Source organism: Netta rufina (assembly GCF_964035555.1).
Source record: "Netta rufina genome assembly, chromosome: 7".
NCBI lineage: Eukaryota > Metazoa > Chordata > Aves > Anseriformes > Anatidae > Netta > Netta rufina.
In genome coordinates this window covers 11,950,824-11,971,867 of record NC_140130.1, presented here as the reverse complement: position 1 = coordinate 11,971,867, position 21,044 = coordinate 11,950,824, and the positions used below count along the sequence as shown (strand labels likewise).

At 36.7% G+C, this 21,044-nt stretch overlaps 1 protein-coding gene across 1 annotated transcript in view; it reads left to right on the top strand.

Annotated features, from left to right (window-relative positions):
* Positions 1–21,044, top strand: part of RET (ret proto-oncogene) — a gene marked incomplete at both ends in the record, with an annotated part of 81,984 nt that overhangs the window by 32,590 nt on the left and 28,350 nt on the right. Inside the window, 5 exons of the mRNA XM_084290650.1 lie at positions 11,506–11,757; positions 13,408–13,701; positions 14,172–14,413; positions 16,537–16,738; positions 17,242–17,441. Coding sequence (XP_084146776.1) covers positions 11,506–11,757; positions 13,408–13,701; positions 14,172–14,413; positions 16,537–16,738; positions 17,242–17,441 — 1,190 coding nt within the window. The remainder of the gene's footprint in view (positions 1–11,505; positions 11,758–13,407; positions 13,702–14,171; positions 14,414–16,536; positions 16,739–17,241; positions 17,442–21,044) is intronic.

The following is a 21,044-nucleotide window of genomic DNA, read 5'->3' as shown; positions in this document are numbered from 1 at the left end:
GCCTGTTTCCAAGCCTTGTCAATACAATTTCTGCTATTTTGCTGACAACACTTATGCTTTAAGACAAGAGCATAATGACTAGCTACTGTGCGGTCATGATTAAAAGTCCCCAGAGGAAAAGTTCTTCTGTTTTATTAAGCAGTGATGTTCACAGCTGGGATAGGATGTTTTCTTGTATTTTATTTTTTATTTTTTCGTTGGCAGGTGTAATAAAGCTTTTTAATTCTACTTTAGAAGCAGGTCTGTAGTGCACTTAAGAAAATATTAAAGATCAAGCGCAGATGTGTTGTAACATTATTTTACGCCATTATTTTAATTTGAAGCATATGTATATTCCTCAGATGGAAATAATGTAAGTTAAAACTGAAAACTAGCGAATTGACATCGTACCTCTTGCATTTCATTTCAAAGATCACCTAAAATATAGCAATATAAACCCAAATGGACTGTTAATTCATGACAAAACTTTAAATAAATAAATAAATAAAGCTAACAATTACACTGATATTTCACTTCCTGGTTTGAAAAATTGAATTGCAAGCTCATAGCTCCCTTGAGTGTTTGGAAAGAGAATAGCAGCTCTTAATAATAAGAGCACTTTCCTGTGAGAGGGGCACGTTCATGTCATTAGCGTTTTTTTCTGGCAAATTTTCAACAACCAGCAGCAAAAGTTTTCATTGATTGCCTCCTACTGTAAGGAGGTAATGATACTGCTGTCTCTTTCTTTCATGAGCTGCATGAATTGGAGAAAATGAGGGGTGCTAGCGGTATAAGATATGGATAAAACACAATTCAGGCTGAGCTATTTCTCATGTCACTGTATAAGGTCTAGCAGGATAATTTTTACACATCTGTGCTAAATATAGAAAATAGCTTTTCCAATGCAACAGTGGGGAATCCAAAGTAAAAATTGATTAAAATGCAGTGAAGTCGTCCACCTTTCAGAAAATAAGAAGGTGACGCATACACCCTTTCTCTGAAAATCAGGCCCCTTTTTACCAATGTTGAGGAAGAGAAGCCACTACTGTTGATCCTTAAGAAGAGGTAGGCATTATGTAGTTATCCCAAAGCCATACTGTTACAATTTGCTCAAGTTACCACTTGTTAATTGTTGTGATTGAGTGATGATGAGGCAAAAAAGCTATTTGTGACAAGTCGTACTTACCCTATGAAGATGCTTAGGAGTAGGAAATAAATGGAGGTGTTTGTGGTCATTAGCAGCTGAATTGCACTGAAATGTCAGAAAGTGATCCCTGATGCCTTGACTCTATCTATTTATAATTGACAGGAAGGCTTGCATTCATTTTGATGGTGCAGAATCAAGTGCAGCTGGAGGAAAGGAAATGGGGAAACTTGAGATAAAATGGTAATGTAGATCAGGAGTTTGTGCATATACAAATCTTTGTCATAAATCAACAGTTATTATTATTCATTCTTTTTCGTGACTTGGGATTGTGAAAATTTACTATTTTTTTTTATGTTTGTTAAAGAAGCAGCAGTGATCTGAATCCTTAATACAGGAAATGCACTGTGATACTGATGTCATTCTGACTAAAATAATTAATTTAAGCTTATTTGGTTTATCTTCAATGATCCTTTCATCTTATCAAGTATGCTGAAAAATTTCTATGGATGAGATTGTCTTGATTTATTTCTATTTTTTGCACTGTTGAAATGTATTTAGTTTTTAGTACACTGTTCTCCAAGTGAGTGCTATAATATTTACTGTGCATATGAGCTCAGCATTTTTGGAGCAAATATATTAGAAAGTTAATTGGAATATAATAACAGTTTAGAGCACTTGTATGTCACTGCATTATTAATTAAGGATTTTATGGTTGAGATTTACAATTTATGTGCCATTTTTAGCACAGAACAGTGATCCATACATCACTGGTCTTCTCTAGCTTCTCATGCATCACAACCTCTGCATATATGTCATATATAAACACATTCTGGAACTCACCTAGAGAGTGCATATGGAGGGTGAATAGGAAAATTGCTCTTTATTTGAAAATCGTAAATAAAACAGCAGACTGATTCCACCTTCTTATCTTGGCATTTCTTATAATATGACGTAGAATAATTCCATGTGCAAGAAACATGAGCACCACGAATGAACCTGGGATGTGTTGGGTCTTCGGGGTTCATTGAAAGTAGTAAAAGCAAAGAAAATGACAAAAAAGGAAACGGTGGACCCACGTATCGGTTCTTGCAGAATCTGTCTTTGATGGAGCTGAGAGTGTGATGGCATTGCAGCACTTACTCTCAGTTTTGCCTTTCTTCTTGATAATCTCAAGAGAAATATATCTATATGCTACAGAAAAGAGAGATCCATTTAAAATGAAGAACTTTTGATTGCTTGTAAGGTCTCTTATTTGTATGTCCGGAGTGGTGCTAGCTTGGCCACTAGTTCTAGCCACTTCCTGCTCTAGGGAGAGTAAGTTACGAACCATTACTGTTCCAACACATGGGTTTTAAGACAACGACAGCAACAAAAAACAAACAACAGTACTTAGTGTTGTACAAGATTGTTTCTGGTGACAAGGAAGAACTTGAAGTAATCTCAGTAGAGATGCCTCCTTGTTTCCGATGCTTGAAACCTTTATATACCTGCCAAGACTGAGACACTTTTAAAAAATATTTCTCTTCCTAGTGTTATTTTCCTTCAGAGATTCACACCAAATAAGGTGCTATTCAGTTACAAAACTGGTTTGCATTATTTCATGCGAAAAAGAAAAGTCATTTCTTAAAATATTTTAAAATAGCTTTCCATATTTAAGTTAGGAAAGGCTATATAGATTTTGCATGGGGATACAGTTTGAACCTATTGATAATCCTGTTTCTTTTATTGTTTGTATAATTATTAGACACTTAGAATAACTGCTACTTCAGGATCAGGTAATACAAGAAATAATGTCTCGACATTATGGATTTGTGGATCAATATTTCTTTTATGTTTACAATTGTAAGCTTTATGATCCTGCAGATGACTGCTGAGCTGTATGGAAAGCCTTTTATAAGGACACTGTAGTGTAACTGTTTTTTCCTTTTGCATCCATGTATATTAACAGACTGAGACACCTCTAGGTAGTCCTGCAAATTGTTCTAGCTGAATAATTAAAAAAAAAAAAAAAAAAAAAAAAAGTGGCTGAAAATACAGCTCTGTGTACTTGTGTATATTTTCACAAATTCATAATCCAAAAAATATTTTCTTTAGGATCTTAGTATAATCTTGATACACATATATCTATGTATGTATGCATATACAATCTACCTTCACAGGCATTAAGTGAATATTTTTACCTGTCACCTTCTGTAAGCAAAGCCAAACAAAGCCCCAAGTTTTGCAGCTTTTAGCATGGGAAGTCTTCATAAGATCTTCCTTGCAGTGCTCTTGAACTCAGGATTAGTTGACGAAGTAAAATACAGAGAAGTCATTGGATGTCCAAATGTATGTAACAAGACAAATTGTGCCCATACAGAACTGAAATGAAATGGTATAAAAATGAAAGTCATCTTCATTTTTATACTCTCCTTGTAAATGCATCCCAATGGAAATAAATTCTATTAACCATTTATTAACGTAACTGATGCTGCAATACAGTCATCAGTTTTCTTGTCTTATATTTCAGCTTTATACACATACTGAGCCAAATTATATCCAGTTATTCTCAAGCAATTAAGCCACATTAAAAAAAGCATTATTATTTAATCACATAAGTAATGAGGAATGACAGAATCAGGATCTGAAGAATTTGCAAGAACCCTGCAATCCCTTACATAAGCTTTTTGTGCATGTTTGTTTCTATAAAGAATGGTTTAAGTTTTAGTATCACTGGTGTTTAGATCAATGCAGCATCAAAAATGTGCCTGCTTACTAAAGTAAATAATAACAAACCACAAGAAAGCAAGAGAAAATAAGCTTTTTTGTTTGCTTTTTTTTTTTTTTTTTTTGTGCTTATAGAAGCTGAAAAATGACTTTCTAAAGCTTACCTTGAAATACAGATTCTGACAAGAAAGTGTAGGCCCGGGTTTGGCCTCAGTCTGAAGTGGACATCAGAGAGAACTTGTAGAACTTCAGAGAGTCACAGTCCTACTTTTTGAAAAATACACATTTGTCAGTCTTGGATTGAAGCAAAAATCAAAATCTTGACAATTCTCAGAAATTTCATTGGAATAGTTTTCTTTTTGACAAATTTAGGGTCAGCCTTTTAGCCTTTTGTCGTGACCTTTTAAAATTTATATTTAAAATATCTGATGCTGTAAGAAACCATTCTTGTCAGATAGATCTCTTGGCTTTTGGCAGATTTATCTTATTAATGTCTTGTAGAATTCTCATTTTTCCTTATTGGTAGGTTAATACAGTGGTCAACTGAGGTTTTCTATCTGATATTTGTAATTTCTCTGTTTTCAATCCAAAAACCAGGTTTGTTTTCAGTATGAGCATGGGAATCTGGTGAGGAAAATCACCCGGGAGGCAATTAACTTAGAGCAGACCAGTTTTTCAGGTCTGGAATATATTCTGGTTAAGTATTGTTTCTGTTTGCCATCACTTTGCAAGGACCTGCTCCCTCTGGAGGTATCATATTCTGGAAAACACATGTATTCCACTGATACTGCTGCCATTTAAATTTGTTCTGTCCTTCTGTAGCAAATGTGCTACGAATAAATGCACACAACAGGTGAAACAGCAATTACACAGCTCTGTAAAATTTGAATGTACTTTCAGAATATTGTGTGTGAAGCTCTACAGCAATCCTTACCCAGTCCACTCTAACCTAGGATCCGGAAGAGCAGCTTTCCAAAGCAGGAATTCATTTCATTTTCACTTTAAAACAGTTTCCTGTGTTCACTGGTTCACATCACATCTGTTACAATTTCTGTAATGATTAGCTTAAAATAACGTACCTAAAAATAAATAACGTCATGCTGCTGAGCTGCATTAATGGTTTGTTAGTTAATTAGGTGTTTGTCAGTTATCCCATTTGTCATTGTTTTGGTGACTCTCGAATGTGTTGCGATTTATACTGATGCCAGTAACGCTGCAGCCTCAACTCAGTGAAGCAAGGGCAGAATTTGACTGTACTTCTCTGTGTAATACCAGGCAAATATTTTAATAATTGTATTTGTGCAAAATAGTCTCCCTTCAGTGGTGGCTGCACACCTGGCAGGGTTGGGGGGCTCACCCTGACATGTGGCTCCACAGGCACATGGAGGGTTTGCAGCAGCCTGCGGTCCTCCCCACTGCTGCTGTGTCCCCTTCCGGCTCTGAGGAGACCAGCGAGCAAGTAGCAGTGCATGCACTGAGCTCTTCCCCACGTGCTTCAGTTTCTGGCGCTGAGACTCTAACCCTGGCTTAAAAAAGGAAGCTGTTAGCTCATGCTCTGGCATGAGCTGCAGATGTTAGCTGAGCTCCTGAGATGCTCCTTGGCTGTTCCCTCTCAGAGGTGCTTTTTAGGGTGCTTTGTTTTATTATTTATTATTATTTATTAACAAAGCATTGTTATGTTTTGCCCTGGTGAATATTTTCTCTGAGCAGTTACCTCTGGTGATGTGTTGCCCAGTCTATTGGAAATAGTTCTTCGCTTGTGATTAGCTTTTAAGTGAGTCCCAGTGCAGTGATGGATAGTGCAGCGAGGAGTTACTCATTTAAAACCCTGCTGCTGAACTGGAGGAAAGGTTGGAGCGATTCCCTGCATAAAGGTGGAGATTGTTCTCTCTGTTAAACCATCTCTGGCTGAAGAGCCATTCATCTAAATGCTGGCGAGGGCATTTTTATTTGTGTGGGATTGATCAGCCTTCGTTAAATGGCACGTAGTGTCCTGAATACTTTGCCCAGGATATGTAGTCCACACAGTGTTGTTTTTAGCCATTTTGTTTCATACTATCCTTCCATTCAGTGATAGTGCTTTTTTCTAAATGACTGACTTTTTGGATTATAAAGGGTGAGTTTACTACTTAATTCTGTAGGGGTTGGAATGGTGTTAAGTGGGTGAATCCTTTAATCTAAAATATACAAGTGCATTGCTGCTCTTGTTCTCTGATGTATCAAACATTGGGTATATTAATACTAGTAATGGAACATAATGGCTACTCATCAAAAGTAAAGGTAATTATTTCAGGAACACAAAACTAACCTTCCAGATAATTGCTTGTTGAAATCTGATGCTGTGCAACAAATGGGGGATTATTAGCAGCAGACTCCTATGTTCATCTTTTACATCATTATCTCCTATACGTTACAATGATAGGGCTATCATTACGTTGAAACGTACGTTTTTTCTTTGACATGCATGTCAGTTTTCGATGAGGGATTTTGATTGCATGAGGTCTGTTCCATTCTTAATAAATTGTCATGTTGTCCTCCAAAATGCTGGGGAACTCTGACTAAACTTTGTCAAGACACATATTGTATAGGTGTCTGTTACTTGCTGAGTGAAAACCAAACCTCATTCCATTTCCACTTTGCTGATTTGCTTTTTTCATTATATTTTCTTAAGGACAAAAACTAGTGCTTGTGTTCTAAGTGCCTGTTAATCCAGCAGACACTGTGAGATTGTGAAGGTTTTCATTCAGTAGAAAACATACAAGCATCCACATGGACTTGAGATGGTTTTTCAGTTGCCAAAGTATGTCCTTTCCCAGAGCAAAGCTTGTAACTGGGATAATTCACTTCAAAACAAGCTATCCAAGGTTAGCAGTTTTACCTTGAAATATGGTTGCAAACATTGTTTGGGAGACTTTCACACTGAAGTCTTCCTATTTACTAATAAATAAGCTTTATGCCTCCTCGTTTTGTGACTAAATTGTTTTTCCTCCTCATGGTTGATAATAGTGTAACGTTGCTATATAGTGTTCATAGTTTTCATCAAGAGTTGTCTACCAGTGCTACTCATGTCTGCAGTGGGAGGCATAAAAAATTTAAAAAATATGCAAAGCTTTCTACAACAGATTTTGTACAAAACAAAACAAGAAAAATAACAACAAACAAACAAAACACACACACACACACAAAATAAACAACATAATTTGTTTCCAAAAAGACATTATTGACCTAATCATTTGTGATTGGAAAAAAAGCTACATGAAAAATTGCCTTATTTCAAAATTTCAAGAGCTCTGTTTACATCAAGGCTTCAATGTATATATAATCAGATTTCTCCACTCTGATTTTTATCTGCTTTCTCTCCTTGAACTGCAAAAATGCTGTCATAACTCTATCTATTTCCTGTAGGAGCTATTAGTCAGTAGCATTACATCCGCTTAAACACGATCACTTTTCTCATCTCTATGTTACTGATATGCTATTATCATTTTATATTGCTCATCTATCAGTGATTGCTGTGTTTTCTGCACTGATTGCAGAACAGAGGCCAGATGCAGAATTATGTTAGCAAAAATATTTAGACATGCTGAAATATTCCAATAATTCTCTCTTTCTTCTATGCATAGCATGTTAATCATATATGTTACACAGCAAAACCTACCCATGGTGTATTTCAAGGTTATGATGTGAACTGTTTCTCTGCTTTTAATTCTTAAGCAAAAGCACTTTAACCATCAGTTTTGAGCTCAACCATCTAAATTCACATTTGTTTAAATGGCAGATTCAATAAAAATTCCATCTGGCTTCCATAGGAAGCTTGCGGAAATTCTTCAGAATCGATTTCTTCTCAGGACACAATGTACTGGGGCCAGGATCAGAACCTCTTCCTCCTGTAGTGTATTTACCAGATGGCAAGTTTATTGGATCTGGTTTTAACTTGCTAGATCTTAAGGGAATGAACACCACTCAGAGAAGTGGGTGCTACATTTCAGCTTCAAAAGTCTCTTTCAAAATCACCCCCAAAAAATTTATATGCAGAGCGTGGTTGGGACCTGGGCAGTCTGTCGCATACCTCTCATCTTTTCAGTGCTTGAAATGGAATTAGAAAGTGGCACAAACCGCTTCACAAAATCCCAGTAATTTAAAGATCAGCAGCGTTGGATGTATACAATAACAGTAACATGGCTAAATCAAATTTGTAACTTCCTTATTTCATATATTTTTTAAGCATCCGAGTTTCTACACTGCTGTAAAATGTTTTCACTTGAATTACCTTTTCTCAAAGTAAAACATGATAGTATTTAAGATCCACTGATGTCACTTAAAACTATCCTAAGGTCTTGTCCTGAATGTAGAAACGTGCTCTGTACTAAAAACTAGCACTTCTGATAGAATTCCATTTCTTCAGCTTTCAGGTTTGAATCAGGGAGAAAAAAAAAATCATGCTTCTACTTAGCAAGGGGGCAGCAAGTTTCTTAAAGTGTTTTTTATATTTTTGGAAAAAAAAAAAAAAAGTCAATTTAATAATGGATGCAAATTTTAAATTATTTTATGACAGAATTCTTTCTTTTCAGAATACAAAGCACTGCTTTGCATTTCTGTTACCTGCAGAGAAATCAGATTTTTATGTTACAGGACTTTTTCCCTGTTTTTCTGAGAACGGAGATGACTGATCCTGTGAACACACACCAAGGAATTTCAAGGAGTCTGCAGCATAAATACTTTCCTTTTTTTTTTTTTTGTCAGTTCCAAGGAGTCAGGATACTAGTGTGTACTTGCATACAAAGTTTTAGACGTTTAAGTCTGTAATAATTATTAAGGTACTTTAAGTTAAACATGACTGTGTACACTGGCATGTAGTGTAGAGCCAGATTTGAAGAGCAAAGCCAGCAGTGCCAACAACCTGATGCTTACATTGTCAATGTTGCAGAGGTTTTTACGTTGGACCAGCCCTCATCTGGCTCCAGCGGCTGAATGTGGCTGGAGGAATCAAGTTCAGGTGCTCCAAGATGGTTCTGTGAGAAGAGCCAGAGCCATGCGAGCAGGGTCTTTTCTGGGATTCACTTCAAAAGTTTCAGTGTGATCCAAATGCTTGCTCCAGTGTAACTGTTCTCTATTATGTGCACTAGTGGTTGCAGGACTCTGCATGCACACATCTTGGTGAAGGCTCTTTACCTGCTATTAAGTCTACATTTAGTGTATAGACAGACAGTCAAGATTACTGTGTCTGTGTGCTTGTACAGATTAACACGCTCCTTTAAGGTGAGGAAATAATTACTACTGTTTTTCCTTTTTTTTGATGCAGTTTCACACTTCATGGATCAATACTGCTTATATATACTCTCCTTTCTGTATATTCCTGTGCTAGTCTTTGCACCACGTGATGTTTGTGATACACCTTCCTCATTCACATGAGAATTCTTCACCTCAGTTGTAGAAATAAGGGAATAAAATTCTTCATCTTGTTGCTAATTCTTTATAAGACTATAATTGTATAAATTTTCATAACTGTAGAATCACAATCTTATAGAAAATACCTCAAGGAAATCTATTCATTTGGACTGGGGCTGGGCTTGCTGTTTGGGTATCACCTTGTCCCTCTCATTAATGAACCTGTTTGTTAGGAATTTAGTGGTACAGATTGCCCATCCTTTCCGGCACCCAAGAAGACTGAGATAGACAGCAAGACTGGAAAGAGATTTGAAATATATTAAGAATGTTCAGGAATCCAACTTGCAAAAAAGGTGGTGATGGGGCCAGAATCAGAAGTAATTGTTTTCTTCCAGATAGGGGGCTTCAGGATTCACTGGTTAAACTGCTTTTCTAAAACTCTCACAAAATTATTGTTGGCTTTTCTTTGAATTAATTACTTTGGAGCAAATTCATCTACTGAATCATTTTACCACTTTATTCAAATACTGCAAAGTGTATGAATGACTAATGGGGTCCTGTAAATCACATGGAGGTAATTGCATCCAGGCATACTGATGTCATGAAGCATTGCAAGGTAGAGTGGTTTCTGTGGTATTTCCAAATGAAATTAGACATCTCTCATTTGCAGTTTGTTTGTGGTCCTTTTCATTCAGCAGAATACTATATGGGTCTGATAATAATATAAAATAAGTAAGTGCTACAGCCTGATGGTGTTTTGAAGATGTTTTGGCTTTATATTCGCAGTTTTACTGCTGTGTTACCATTATTTCCATTTATATCTGGCTTGATTTTAGCTAAGATACTCTTGTATTTATACCATATGGAGATTGTTATTATTTTCATTTGTTCAGCAGATGTGTGAGCCTTTCATAGGCCTTACTCCTTATCAAATCACGTTAGATGCTGCAAAATTCTGCAAAGTGCAAGTGTTCTGTTGTATGGGAGCAATTACAGGATGTCAGTGCAAACGAAGGACAAAGGTGACAGGTCCAGTATTTCAGTGCACATGAATATCACTGTGTACAGAAGATACAGGTAGGAAATCTTTGAGATTAATTCCATCATTGGCCTGCCTGTGCAACCAAAGAATATACTAGCCCTCTTTCAGCCAGCTGCAGTGGATACAGTTGTTAGTTTGTCTTTTATATTTCCAAAAATATCACCTCAACCTTGCTTATTTTTAACATAACAGAGCTTTTTTTTTTTTTTTTTAAGAATTTGGAGTAGTCCTGTCTGATGACCATTATACAATCCAGAGCTTTGTCAGGTTTTTTAGTGTTTCTGACACCTCAGTAAAGCACGCTTATGCAGTGATTTTAATGCTTATTTTTAATGACTGTGCACTTGATGTGTATCACCTATTCTACTGTGATCAGCTTTGCAAACTGTACAGTTGGAACAGAGGCATAGGAAAGGGGTGGAGAAGCCATTGCAAAGTGATCTGGTAAAATGATACTAGCTGAAGAAAAAGACATCAACGGCAGGTCAGCTGAGTCCTGCTACATGCAAACATCTATAATGTGACAGAGGACAAAAAGGGAAGAATCAGTCAGTCACATTCATTGTATTACAAATAGGTGCCCCTGTTCAGGCAAGTCAGTTCTGAGCTTTCCTATTGGTAATATGTAAGTACTTATATATAATTTCCATATTAGTTTTCTTTAAACAAGTCCTTTTTTCTGTGGGGAAAGTATCATGCTAGCCTGTTTAGAAAGGTGCCAGAAAAGGACTTTCATGTAAGAAAGGTTTTATGTAATCTGAGGAAAGGTTTGGAAGCCACTGATACATTTCTGTGTTTTCTCTCAGCAGCAGAAGTTTTTTTACTGCATGTGTGATTTCATCAGAGGTTTTTTCCTTCTCTGAATATCATTTGTGAGATAATGGAAGAAGAGATGAGAGCTACAGATATGAACTTAAGTAAAACCTGGCAAGCAGAACTTCATTATGTGTTCTTAAGCTGGGCTGTGCTTACAGCAAGGCAGTTTTGCTTTGAAAAAGTAGATGACGTTGTAACTTGAACATAACCACTAAAAACCTGAAGTTTATGTCTCTGGCTTGAGTGCAGCAAAAATAGACTGATTTACACCAGATGAGGATCTGTCTTTTTCTCATATTTTTTAATGCCGCTATGATCCTTAGAAAACGAAGCTTTCAATTCTTTGGAAATGTATCTCTTAAGCAAATGCTAATGAAAAAATCCTTTAACTTCGAGTAACTCTATTGTTGTGTTCCTTCCTTTGCAGCTTCCTTTGGTTTGTACTTCCCCAGGAAAGAGTACTCAGAGAACGTCTACATTGATCAGCCAGCAGGTACACCGCTCCTGCGCATCCATGCCTTGAGGGACTCACACGGAGAAGCGGCTCACTTTCATCTGTGCCAGAATCTTGTCATTTCTCGAGCAAGATCCCATGAAAATCATTGGTTTCAAATTAGAGAAAAAACAGGACTTCTCTACCTCAGCAGGAGCATAGATAGAGAAGACTTTAACATGTTGTGTAAGTACAAGACTAGCTTTCCTTGTTGAATTATCTGTTGTTAAAGGAAAGTTTGTTTGGGTCATGAGAGTTACCAATCAGCCTATGACCACTGAATTTGATAAAAGGTGTGTTTTTTTTTTTTTTTTTTAAATGAGGAACCAGAACTGACAAAACCCAGAGCAAATGCAAGAAGATGCATACTAAATCAAATGCTAACCTGGGATGGATCCAGTTGCTTTCACTGCAGGTTCCAATACAGTGGGAATGTTGGACTACATCAAATCACTTTTCTGCATTTCACAGCTGCAATTAGCCCCAGCTTTACACTGAGATTTGCGATTTGTTCAGCTACTGGTGCAAATTGAGCCAATTCCACTTTGTCAGTGTTGGGTGCTTAGTGTCCAGACTGATGCAGTTAGTTTACTTCTAACTCTCATAAACAGCCCTCAAAGTCTTGTAACTTGGATTCACAAAGTTAATTTGCATGTAACACTAAATAGTTCTCGGAAGAAGTAGTTATGTGTACCTCTCTTTCTCTGGAGATCTGGTTTAGTTAAAGAAGCTTATTATTGAACTACAGAAATGAGTTATCCTAGGTTTTTCCTTTTCTTTTATGCAGTAAATTGGTTTTGGTGATTTTAATCTATGAGGAAATTAGATATCATTAGATGGTGGAGGAGGAAATGGGTGAGGAGCTAATGGCCAACTGCTGTGATCACTTGCAGAAATTCTGCTGTTGGAGAGTCTGTACTAACTGTCGAGTTTAAGGGCCATATATCAACACTACCCTTTGATTTGGGTGCCTTGATGTTTAAATGTTCAACTTCAGGCACTTACTGTTTTTATTTTTTTCATGCTTATTGCTTATTATCTCACCCATTTGCACTGCATTTTTGGTACTTGGTGTTTGTGAATACCAGATAGCTGTTTGTAACTGAGCAAGGGAAGAATAGCTATCCAGAACTTGGGCGTCTTGGGGTTTCTTGTTTTGTTCACATCATAGTGACCTATAAAATCTTCAAGTGAATTAGCTCTGTCACAGATACTATCATTCTGTCTGTAGTCAAACACTGGTAATCAAAATAATTAAGGCTTAAGTGTGTGTTTGTAGATGTCATGGGTTTATTTTAATGTCAGTTATCTTTTGACCAGCTCTTTCTGTTCCAGAATGATGAAGCAGATTGTCCTCTAAACATAAACAAATTGATCCATATCCTCAACTGGTATAAATTCACAAAACACTGTTATTTAAATGACAGTTAGTAGTTGTGCGTCTGTCCTCAATATTTGTTACCATTTTGCACACTCTTTTTCCCTATTGCAACCCCACTCTGCTCTGGTCCCTTTGAAAACAGCTCTATCATAAAGCTGATTACTAGTAGTGGCTTACTGTATGTCAGTGTCTTACACAGGCAAAACCACTGATACAAATCAATGATGTTCTATATAATAAAATGAGTAGTAACACCTATAGATTTTTTGCTTTCTAGAGTTATTAGGATTAAAATTTAAGGTTGTTGAACCAGCAGATTATATATTCAAGACTTTTTCAGTTACATAATAGAACTATGCGGTTGTTTGTGGAATAATGGGCTAGAACATTAAAAAATGTAAAAGAAACAGCTTGTCATCCATAAAATATTTCTTTTGGTGTGTTTTTTTCTGAAGCTGTAGGAAACTGGATGACATTATCAAAAGTGATGCTGTATGTCTTCCTTTCATCCCACCCTTTCCAAGAGAAGGAATGTGACTCTGCTACTCGTACGACAGTTGTCCTCTCCTTGATCAATGCTACTGCACCAGCTTGTAGTTCACTGACAGCAAGACAGCTTTGCTTCACGGAAATGGATCTTTCCTTTCACATCAAGGAGAATAAACCACCTGGCACATTTCATCAGCTCCAGTTACCCTCAGTTCATCATCTGTGTCAGAATCTCAGCATTTCCTACAAACTGCTGGCAGGTAAAACTGGAACTGAATCTTTTGGGTCCCAGCAATAAAGGCAAACAGCTGCACTGTTAAGATATCTCTTGTAGTAGATCGGCTACGTTGATTCTCTAAAGGAAATTCCCTTGCAAATGTGATCTGAGCCTGAGGATTTTGCCTTTGAATTATACAGAAAGGATGGGAAGGAGGACTGTCTCTTTCCCTAAGGAAAAGATTGGTTTTAGAAGTTTTCACGTGGCAAGAGCAGATCTGGAATATGCTGAGCTTTAAATTGTGCTTCTTCTAAAGTGTAGGATCTTCTGTGTTTTCTGTCTACCCTAATATAGCCCCACAACTTTCTTCTGTTTCACTTCTGACTCTGCCTTTTATCATGCAGTCAAAATGTCCGAATAGATTACTGGAATGTAAAAGAATATTACAGAAGAAAACAGAGTCCTATAATAGGAAGTGATTGTCCCCGTTTATACTGTGGCTATGTTTTTCAGCTGAAGGTATGCCCTTTCGATACAATGAGAACACGACTGGCGTGAGCGTGACACAGCGCCTAGATCGAGAAGAGAGAGAGAGATATGAGCTGATTGCCAAATGTACCGTGAGAGAGGGCTTCAGGGAAATGCAGGTTGAGGTGCCTTTCCTGGTAAATGTGTTAGATGAAGATGACTCTCCTCCCTTCCTTCCTAATGGCACTGATACTGCAGATGCTGTCGTGGAGTTCAACAGAAAAGAGGTAATATTCTCCTTGATCTGGTCTCTGAAGAAGGAGCACAGTGGTTGTAGGTGGGGTTATTGGCGTCAAGCACATGGTCACACCATGCTCTTCAGAGCTGTGATTGTAAAATGGTGATGCTGAAGAATTCTTCCACACCTCCCTTCTTATATCTTATTCAGACTCCAAAATAACAACAATTTGGGTCAGGAAGGAGCAATGTAAACAAATGTGAGCAATTTGTGAGGTCAGGATGGGTCATTGCCAAGACTGTGGTTGGGCTTATTGTATATTTCCATATAGAGCTCTACACTGTATTTGTTACAGGGTAATTTCCCCCAAGAGACTGAAACTGAGTTTGTTAGAAAAGGTGCATGTGAGAATCCTTATCAGATATAAGAAACACATTCAGAACAGCTACTAGGGTGCTGTACCAGTGTTAAGAAGTGAGGAGAAGTGCTCATCTTCTGCAGTGTTGATTCTGTCCCTGCAGACAAACTTCACACTTGCAAAGGTGATAACGTTTCCAGTTTTAGGCTGTTAAAAGAGAGCGCCAGGATCTTGCTTTAATGGTCCCGTCCCAATTCTCTTGTACTGTGCCAAGGTGACCTTTCAAATGGACTGAATCCCTGGATGTTTTTGTGTGTGCCTCTGTACAAATACACACATTGCTTCAGTAGAGAAGAGTACAAGTGGGCTTTTGGCTCTTCCAGTCGGAAAACTTAATACATCAGTGATATAGATAAGGCACTTATTTATGGCCCTAAATGATGCATCTGTCATGACAGGACTTCTGTTTCAGAACAGCAACCTTATTTTTTTTTTTGCAGTCAAATTTCCCTTCAAAGTATGTTTTGCTCATGCTTGTGTCTGGAAGGGAAAGAGTGATTTGGGGAGTTTGCTGCCACCTCCAGACTACAGAAAGCATTGACAACTACCACGTTTGCCTGGACATAATGCAATTCCTTTTCACGTTTTTGGAAGAATTCTACATTTGTTTCACTTAGATCTGGATGAAAAAGGGGAAAGTCTCATAAAGTTGTGTTATAAATTGAAATACTGTCTTTGAAATTACGTGCCTGCAAAATGCTCAGAATGTGGTTTCACTGTGAGTTTGTAGTAGAAAGAAAACTATTCTATTTGGAAATTGTCAATCTTTTCTAGCAACTAAATGAGCTTGAAATAACAGCATTACAAATGAAGAATTTTAAAAGACGTGTGCATTCAGTGATCGAGTAGGAAACAGCAATCTAGTAAGCTAAGCAGAAGGCAGACAATTCAGGCCACTTGTCATTTCAAGTGAAGCTTGACCTGCGTGAATGAATTTCCTTGTCATTTAAGTACCTGTGTTACTTACCTGCTTATTTAGTAGTTTTGTAGAATAACATTGATTTTTGAATGTACTATATTTATAATGTCTGTAATATAGTACATTCAAAAACACAAGTCAAGAGCTGTGCACTCAGTTCCTGCCTCAAAAGTTTGGGATTGTATTTGGATTAGATTACAATATAATGATGTACTCTGTGTGCATGTGTGTATAAATAGTATATATATAGTATATACATAGTGTGTATATATAGTATATACATAGTGTGATATACACCCAAAAAATATAAAAATTAATACATGTTAAATACATTATGACTATAAATATATTTCATATAATACGTTATGAATCTGTAAATATATAAATATTTTTGCATATTGTATATGTAAATATATATTTTTAAAAGTGATTGAGTACTCTAGCTGCACAACTGGGGACAGTCTAGTTTGAGGTTTTCTTTTGGCTCCTCACTAATTTATCTGAGTGTCAAACTTCAAACTGAGGTGGAGATTGCTGTGACAATAACATGAAGGCCAGATAAACTATCCCATCCTGGGTCCTGAAAGTGACTGTGAACACTAACCTGGCTTAATAAAGTGCTTCTACATATTTTCTGGTAAAACCAAAAACAAACAAACAAAACCAAACAAGTGTGAAATATTGGTATCCTGAATTTAAAATTGATTTGAATAAAAGTGGGCCTAAGTGAAAGTTAAAAATTTTTATATGACCAGTATTTTAATCTCCAAAGCACATGTCAAGGGAAGAAAGCTTTCAAGGTCAGTCAGCAATGTCATTTATGATTTCCTTCCAGGGAACTGTCCTTGCAACACTAACTGTATGTGATGCAGACACCACACCTATTTATCCTCTTGAAAGCAGCAGAAAGAAATACACAGGAACCATCATTACTGATGATCCATGGATAAATGAAACATTTCGGGTAGAGCACATTTTTGATGAAATCCACTTCAGCCCAAATGGCAGCCAAGTGAGGGGAACTCAACACGAGTACAGTAAGGTCTCTTTCTTCAAATAAAGAAGTTGTTTGTTAATGATTGACAGTTGTTATTTAACTTTTTCAAGTATTCTGTAAATTTTACCCAAAGAAAGCCGATAAATTTCAAATTAAGCAAAGCACTGAGGTTTTAAGCATGTACTGAAAAAATGGTGTATTTCTGGGATAGGGATTATATGTTCATTGTACAGATAGGTGAGAGGTTTTGATTAAGCCATGGTTGGATTCTCAACATGGTCATTAGTGTGGAAGATCACCTTTTCAGTACCTCTTCAAACATCTTGTATAGCACAGCATAAATCCATGGAACTGCATTTTCTTTCTTTTTTTTTTTTTTTTTTTTTTTAAATCCTTATTGTTTTATTTCCATTCATTTCCTATTAGGAGTAACTTTGATATATATAACCGGGGGGGGGATAAGGGGGAGGTGTACAGTATCAAAAAATACATTCTCAGATTCCCAGATTTTGGTTTATAATAGACTGATCTTATCTTTTATAGAACTGGTGCTGAATAAAAGTATTTCAGTCACAGAGCATCGTTCTTTCCAGCTGGATGTTTTGGTGAACGACACAGAATTTCATGGCCCAGAAAGATCAGTGATGCTTCATTTCAATGTCTCCATCCTCCCTGTCAGCATTCAGTTTCCAAACACAACTTACCAGTTCACAGTGAACAGAAATGCTGAACGCTTTGCACAAGTAAGAACTGCTTTAATTATACTTTCACTCTGTTAGAGTCAGAGATAGTAGATAGATCACTAGTAGGTGAGATGCAGGAAATCTAGGCTCTATTTCTCGATTCCAACTCCCATTTGTATGCAGGTAAAGTTTAGCTATCTGTGTTTCATGGTACACTATGAAATTACATATTAGATTATGAAATGTGAAATTCTAAAACTGTTTCTGGCTTTTCCCTACTGATTTAGCTACATACTGGCATAGTTGTTGCTACTATTTCATTCCTAATTATTTATTTTCTGCAGTTACATGGTTATTTCTGCTTGCTTTTGTGGAACAGCTGAGCTGTTCTCTACATTTTTTTGCAATGCGCATAGCTTTCAGGAACTCTTCAAGAATTGACATGCAAATGTGTTCTGCGATGGGCATATGGTTAAAGCATTGTTTGTAGCTGTTTTATGTGATGACAAGATAATTTGCTGGATGTGGCCACAGTGGATATCGAGTAGACTGGACACTAGCTCTCACCATATAATAGCAGAATAGAGGACATACGTGAAAATATTAATTGACAGAAATAGAGACTTGTATTATCATCAGAGGTACTGGCAGCCATTAGCGTCTTAGACATAAATAAGTGGGAAAATGTCAACAGCAAAAAAGTGCTTTGTCCCAGTTATTGAGTCCCAGCTCAATAGCTATATTCTAGCATTTTTAATGGCTTTTCTCTAGATAATAGCTAGTTAGTAATTAATGTGCTTCCTAATTTAACCCTCATTTTAGTTTAATCACTACCACTGCCATTAATAATGCCTTCCAGAAACACCTTCTAACAGGTTGACATTAATCAGGTGAAAATTGCAATGTAATTCCTGTGGAACATGTACATTAATAAGGAACTAGTTCAATATAATTAATTTTATGAAAGTGAATATTAAAAACATCAATGATGAGCTGTTTTGAGGGAGCTCTTGAGAAGTATATATTACTACTAAATAAAGCTGTAATACCACTGCTGTATTTGCAACAGAGAGAAGGATTGAGACTAAAATATGATAATCCTAATTGCAGAGAAAACCAATTCATGAGAAGTCTCCTAAGGAAGAACTCACTTTTACTCATCCTGAAGCCTCTGGCTAGTTGTAAAAAGAAGGAAAAAGGAAAGTTGTGTATAAATCATGTTTTTATATTTAATCTGATGAAATGCACTATGGTCTGGTAGCTTTTGAGAGTGCAGAATAGGCCTTACATGACCAATAAAAATGCTGCTTATTCAAGAGAGATTTTACCCACAGTCTACAGTGAATAGTCTAAATATGAGAAAGCCTCTGAGTGATCACATAGTGGGCTCCTTATGAAAACAACTGCTTTATGACACTTTGTGATTCCTTGTTGCTGCAACTTCTAAATTTGCAGTCTTTTAAAAATTTCAGAACACATACTGTGCTTTTTGCACAGATCACAACAACTGTGATGTTAGGAGGGTTTAGTTGCTTGTTTGTAGCACTAGATTTTGAAAGATTTATTCTCACTGATGTAGAAAACAGTTGCAAGGAGATAAGATGAGAGCAGTGGTTTTCCTCCAAAAAGAAATAACATGAGGTGCTTAAGATACTTATAGCCTAGTTTTTATCATTTAATAATGACTCCCAACTGCATGCATGTCACAACATGACTGTAATTGCAAAAAGGGGGACAGTTGACTATTGGGTATGCATGAATATATATGAAATAATTCCTTTTTTATGTGTGCATGTATATATATACAAGAAGACATTACAAATATGTACATACATACAAAAACGTTATGAATTAATGAATGAATTCTCTGTTGTCCAAATTAAATTTGGTTAAACCATTTTTTATCTGTGCATGCCCTAAATTGTCTGAATGTGTTTTTTTCAAGACTTAATATATATTATTTTTCAGTTCCATAACAGTAGAACAAAACCATGTTAACATTTTAAAGATACCAGTCTGGTGTGTTGTCAGGACAGTCAAACATTTGACATGGATTTTTAGGGTTTCTGGAAAAAATGACACTTTACAGTAGCCATGCGGTTTCACTGGGTGGCAGTAGTAGCTGGGAAAAACAGATTGTTCCATGAAGAACTCCCAAGTCTGTAGGAGATCGATGTGTTGCCTACATGCAGATTCACAGAGATTTTTGTTCTGATTCTTGACCAGCAAAATGGAAAACTTATTCTGGCTCTGAAGATGGTTTTCTTGATCAGTTAGTATCATCCACTTAGTTTTGAGATTGCATTTGAATTTACAGTGTGGTCAGGTTTGGAGTACAAGTCGATGTAAGCATTTTAGTTCCCAGCACTTCACGTTATTAAAGTTGTCTGCATAATTAGCCGTGATGTGCCAAAGCAGTGAGGAAAAGTACTGAGCCAAATCAATATGAAGGCTGAACTGTCTCTTGCCCTAAGGAAAACACAAGAGCGTGAAGAAATGATTAACTGCTGGGCTGATGCCATTTGTCTATTTGAGCAGCTAAATGAATTGAATAACAGAAGCATGGCCTGATGGTACAGGCTTGCCCAGTGGCATTTAACTTATCAAAGGACTTAAAGCCCTATTGACATTTACTGAGATAAATGATGAATAATATAAGCTGAGATTTTTAAAGAGCTTATATGTCTAAATGTCCCTGGAATTCAGTGAAGAGGAACATTATCATTATCCAGACTTTATTAAACTTTGAAGTTCAAAAGATGGATTTTTCCATTCCTATTGCTGGTAATGATATTTTTGTGTTAACTGTTGTGTGTCTTAAAAACTGCATCAAAAACCAGTCAGAAATGGGAAAGACTGTTCTTTCCTGCAGAAAATGTTTGAGAGGGGCATTTTTAGCTTCCCGTTAAGTGATAAAAAGAAAGCAAAACTGGGCCCCACTCTACTATAAGGAAAATCTGTTCTTCAGGAACTCTAAATTTATGTTACATCCATCCCATTTGCAGGAAACTTTTGTTGGTAAAAGGGTGCCTGGACAAAGTAGTTATGGCAGAGTAGACAGCAAGAAAGGTCAATTTTTATTTGGTCTATATAAAGGTTAATGTCATGGGATGTAACTGTGTTCTACTGCATCAAAGCAACATCACTGGGAACAGTTGCAAAATAGTGCCAATTGCAATGCAACACCAAACCTAAGATGACGTGGTACTGGATGGAACCTGTGTAGACAGAATTCATGAAGAGTTGCAGTCTTGTCTTCACTTCTTTTTTGTCTTGCCAGTCCCAGCATGCTGTCAGGAGAAGACAGCATGGAAGCTAACTACCAGTGATGGCCTAGCTTTTGCTTGCATTAGTAGTCTTTGTATGCTACCTGTACACCAAAGAAAAATAAAAATGCCAAAAACTGAAAAACACAACAAAACAAATGGTGCCAAGTGAACAGTTAGCATGTGAAGGGAAATGTTGGATGAAGTAGGATTATCCCATGACAGAGTATGCTTCTAGGACTGCAAGAGCTTCCTCTCAGACTAAATAGTCCAGGCTCATAGGAAGAGGGCTTAGTCAAACAAACAAACAAACAAAAAAACTTTCTTTTTTCTTTTTACTATCTTGAATAAAAATGCTCAAACACATCTTAACTGAAGCCTCTGAAAAGAATCCATC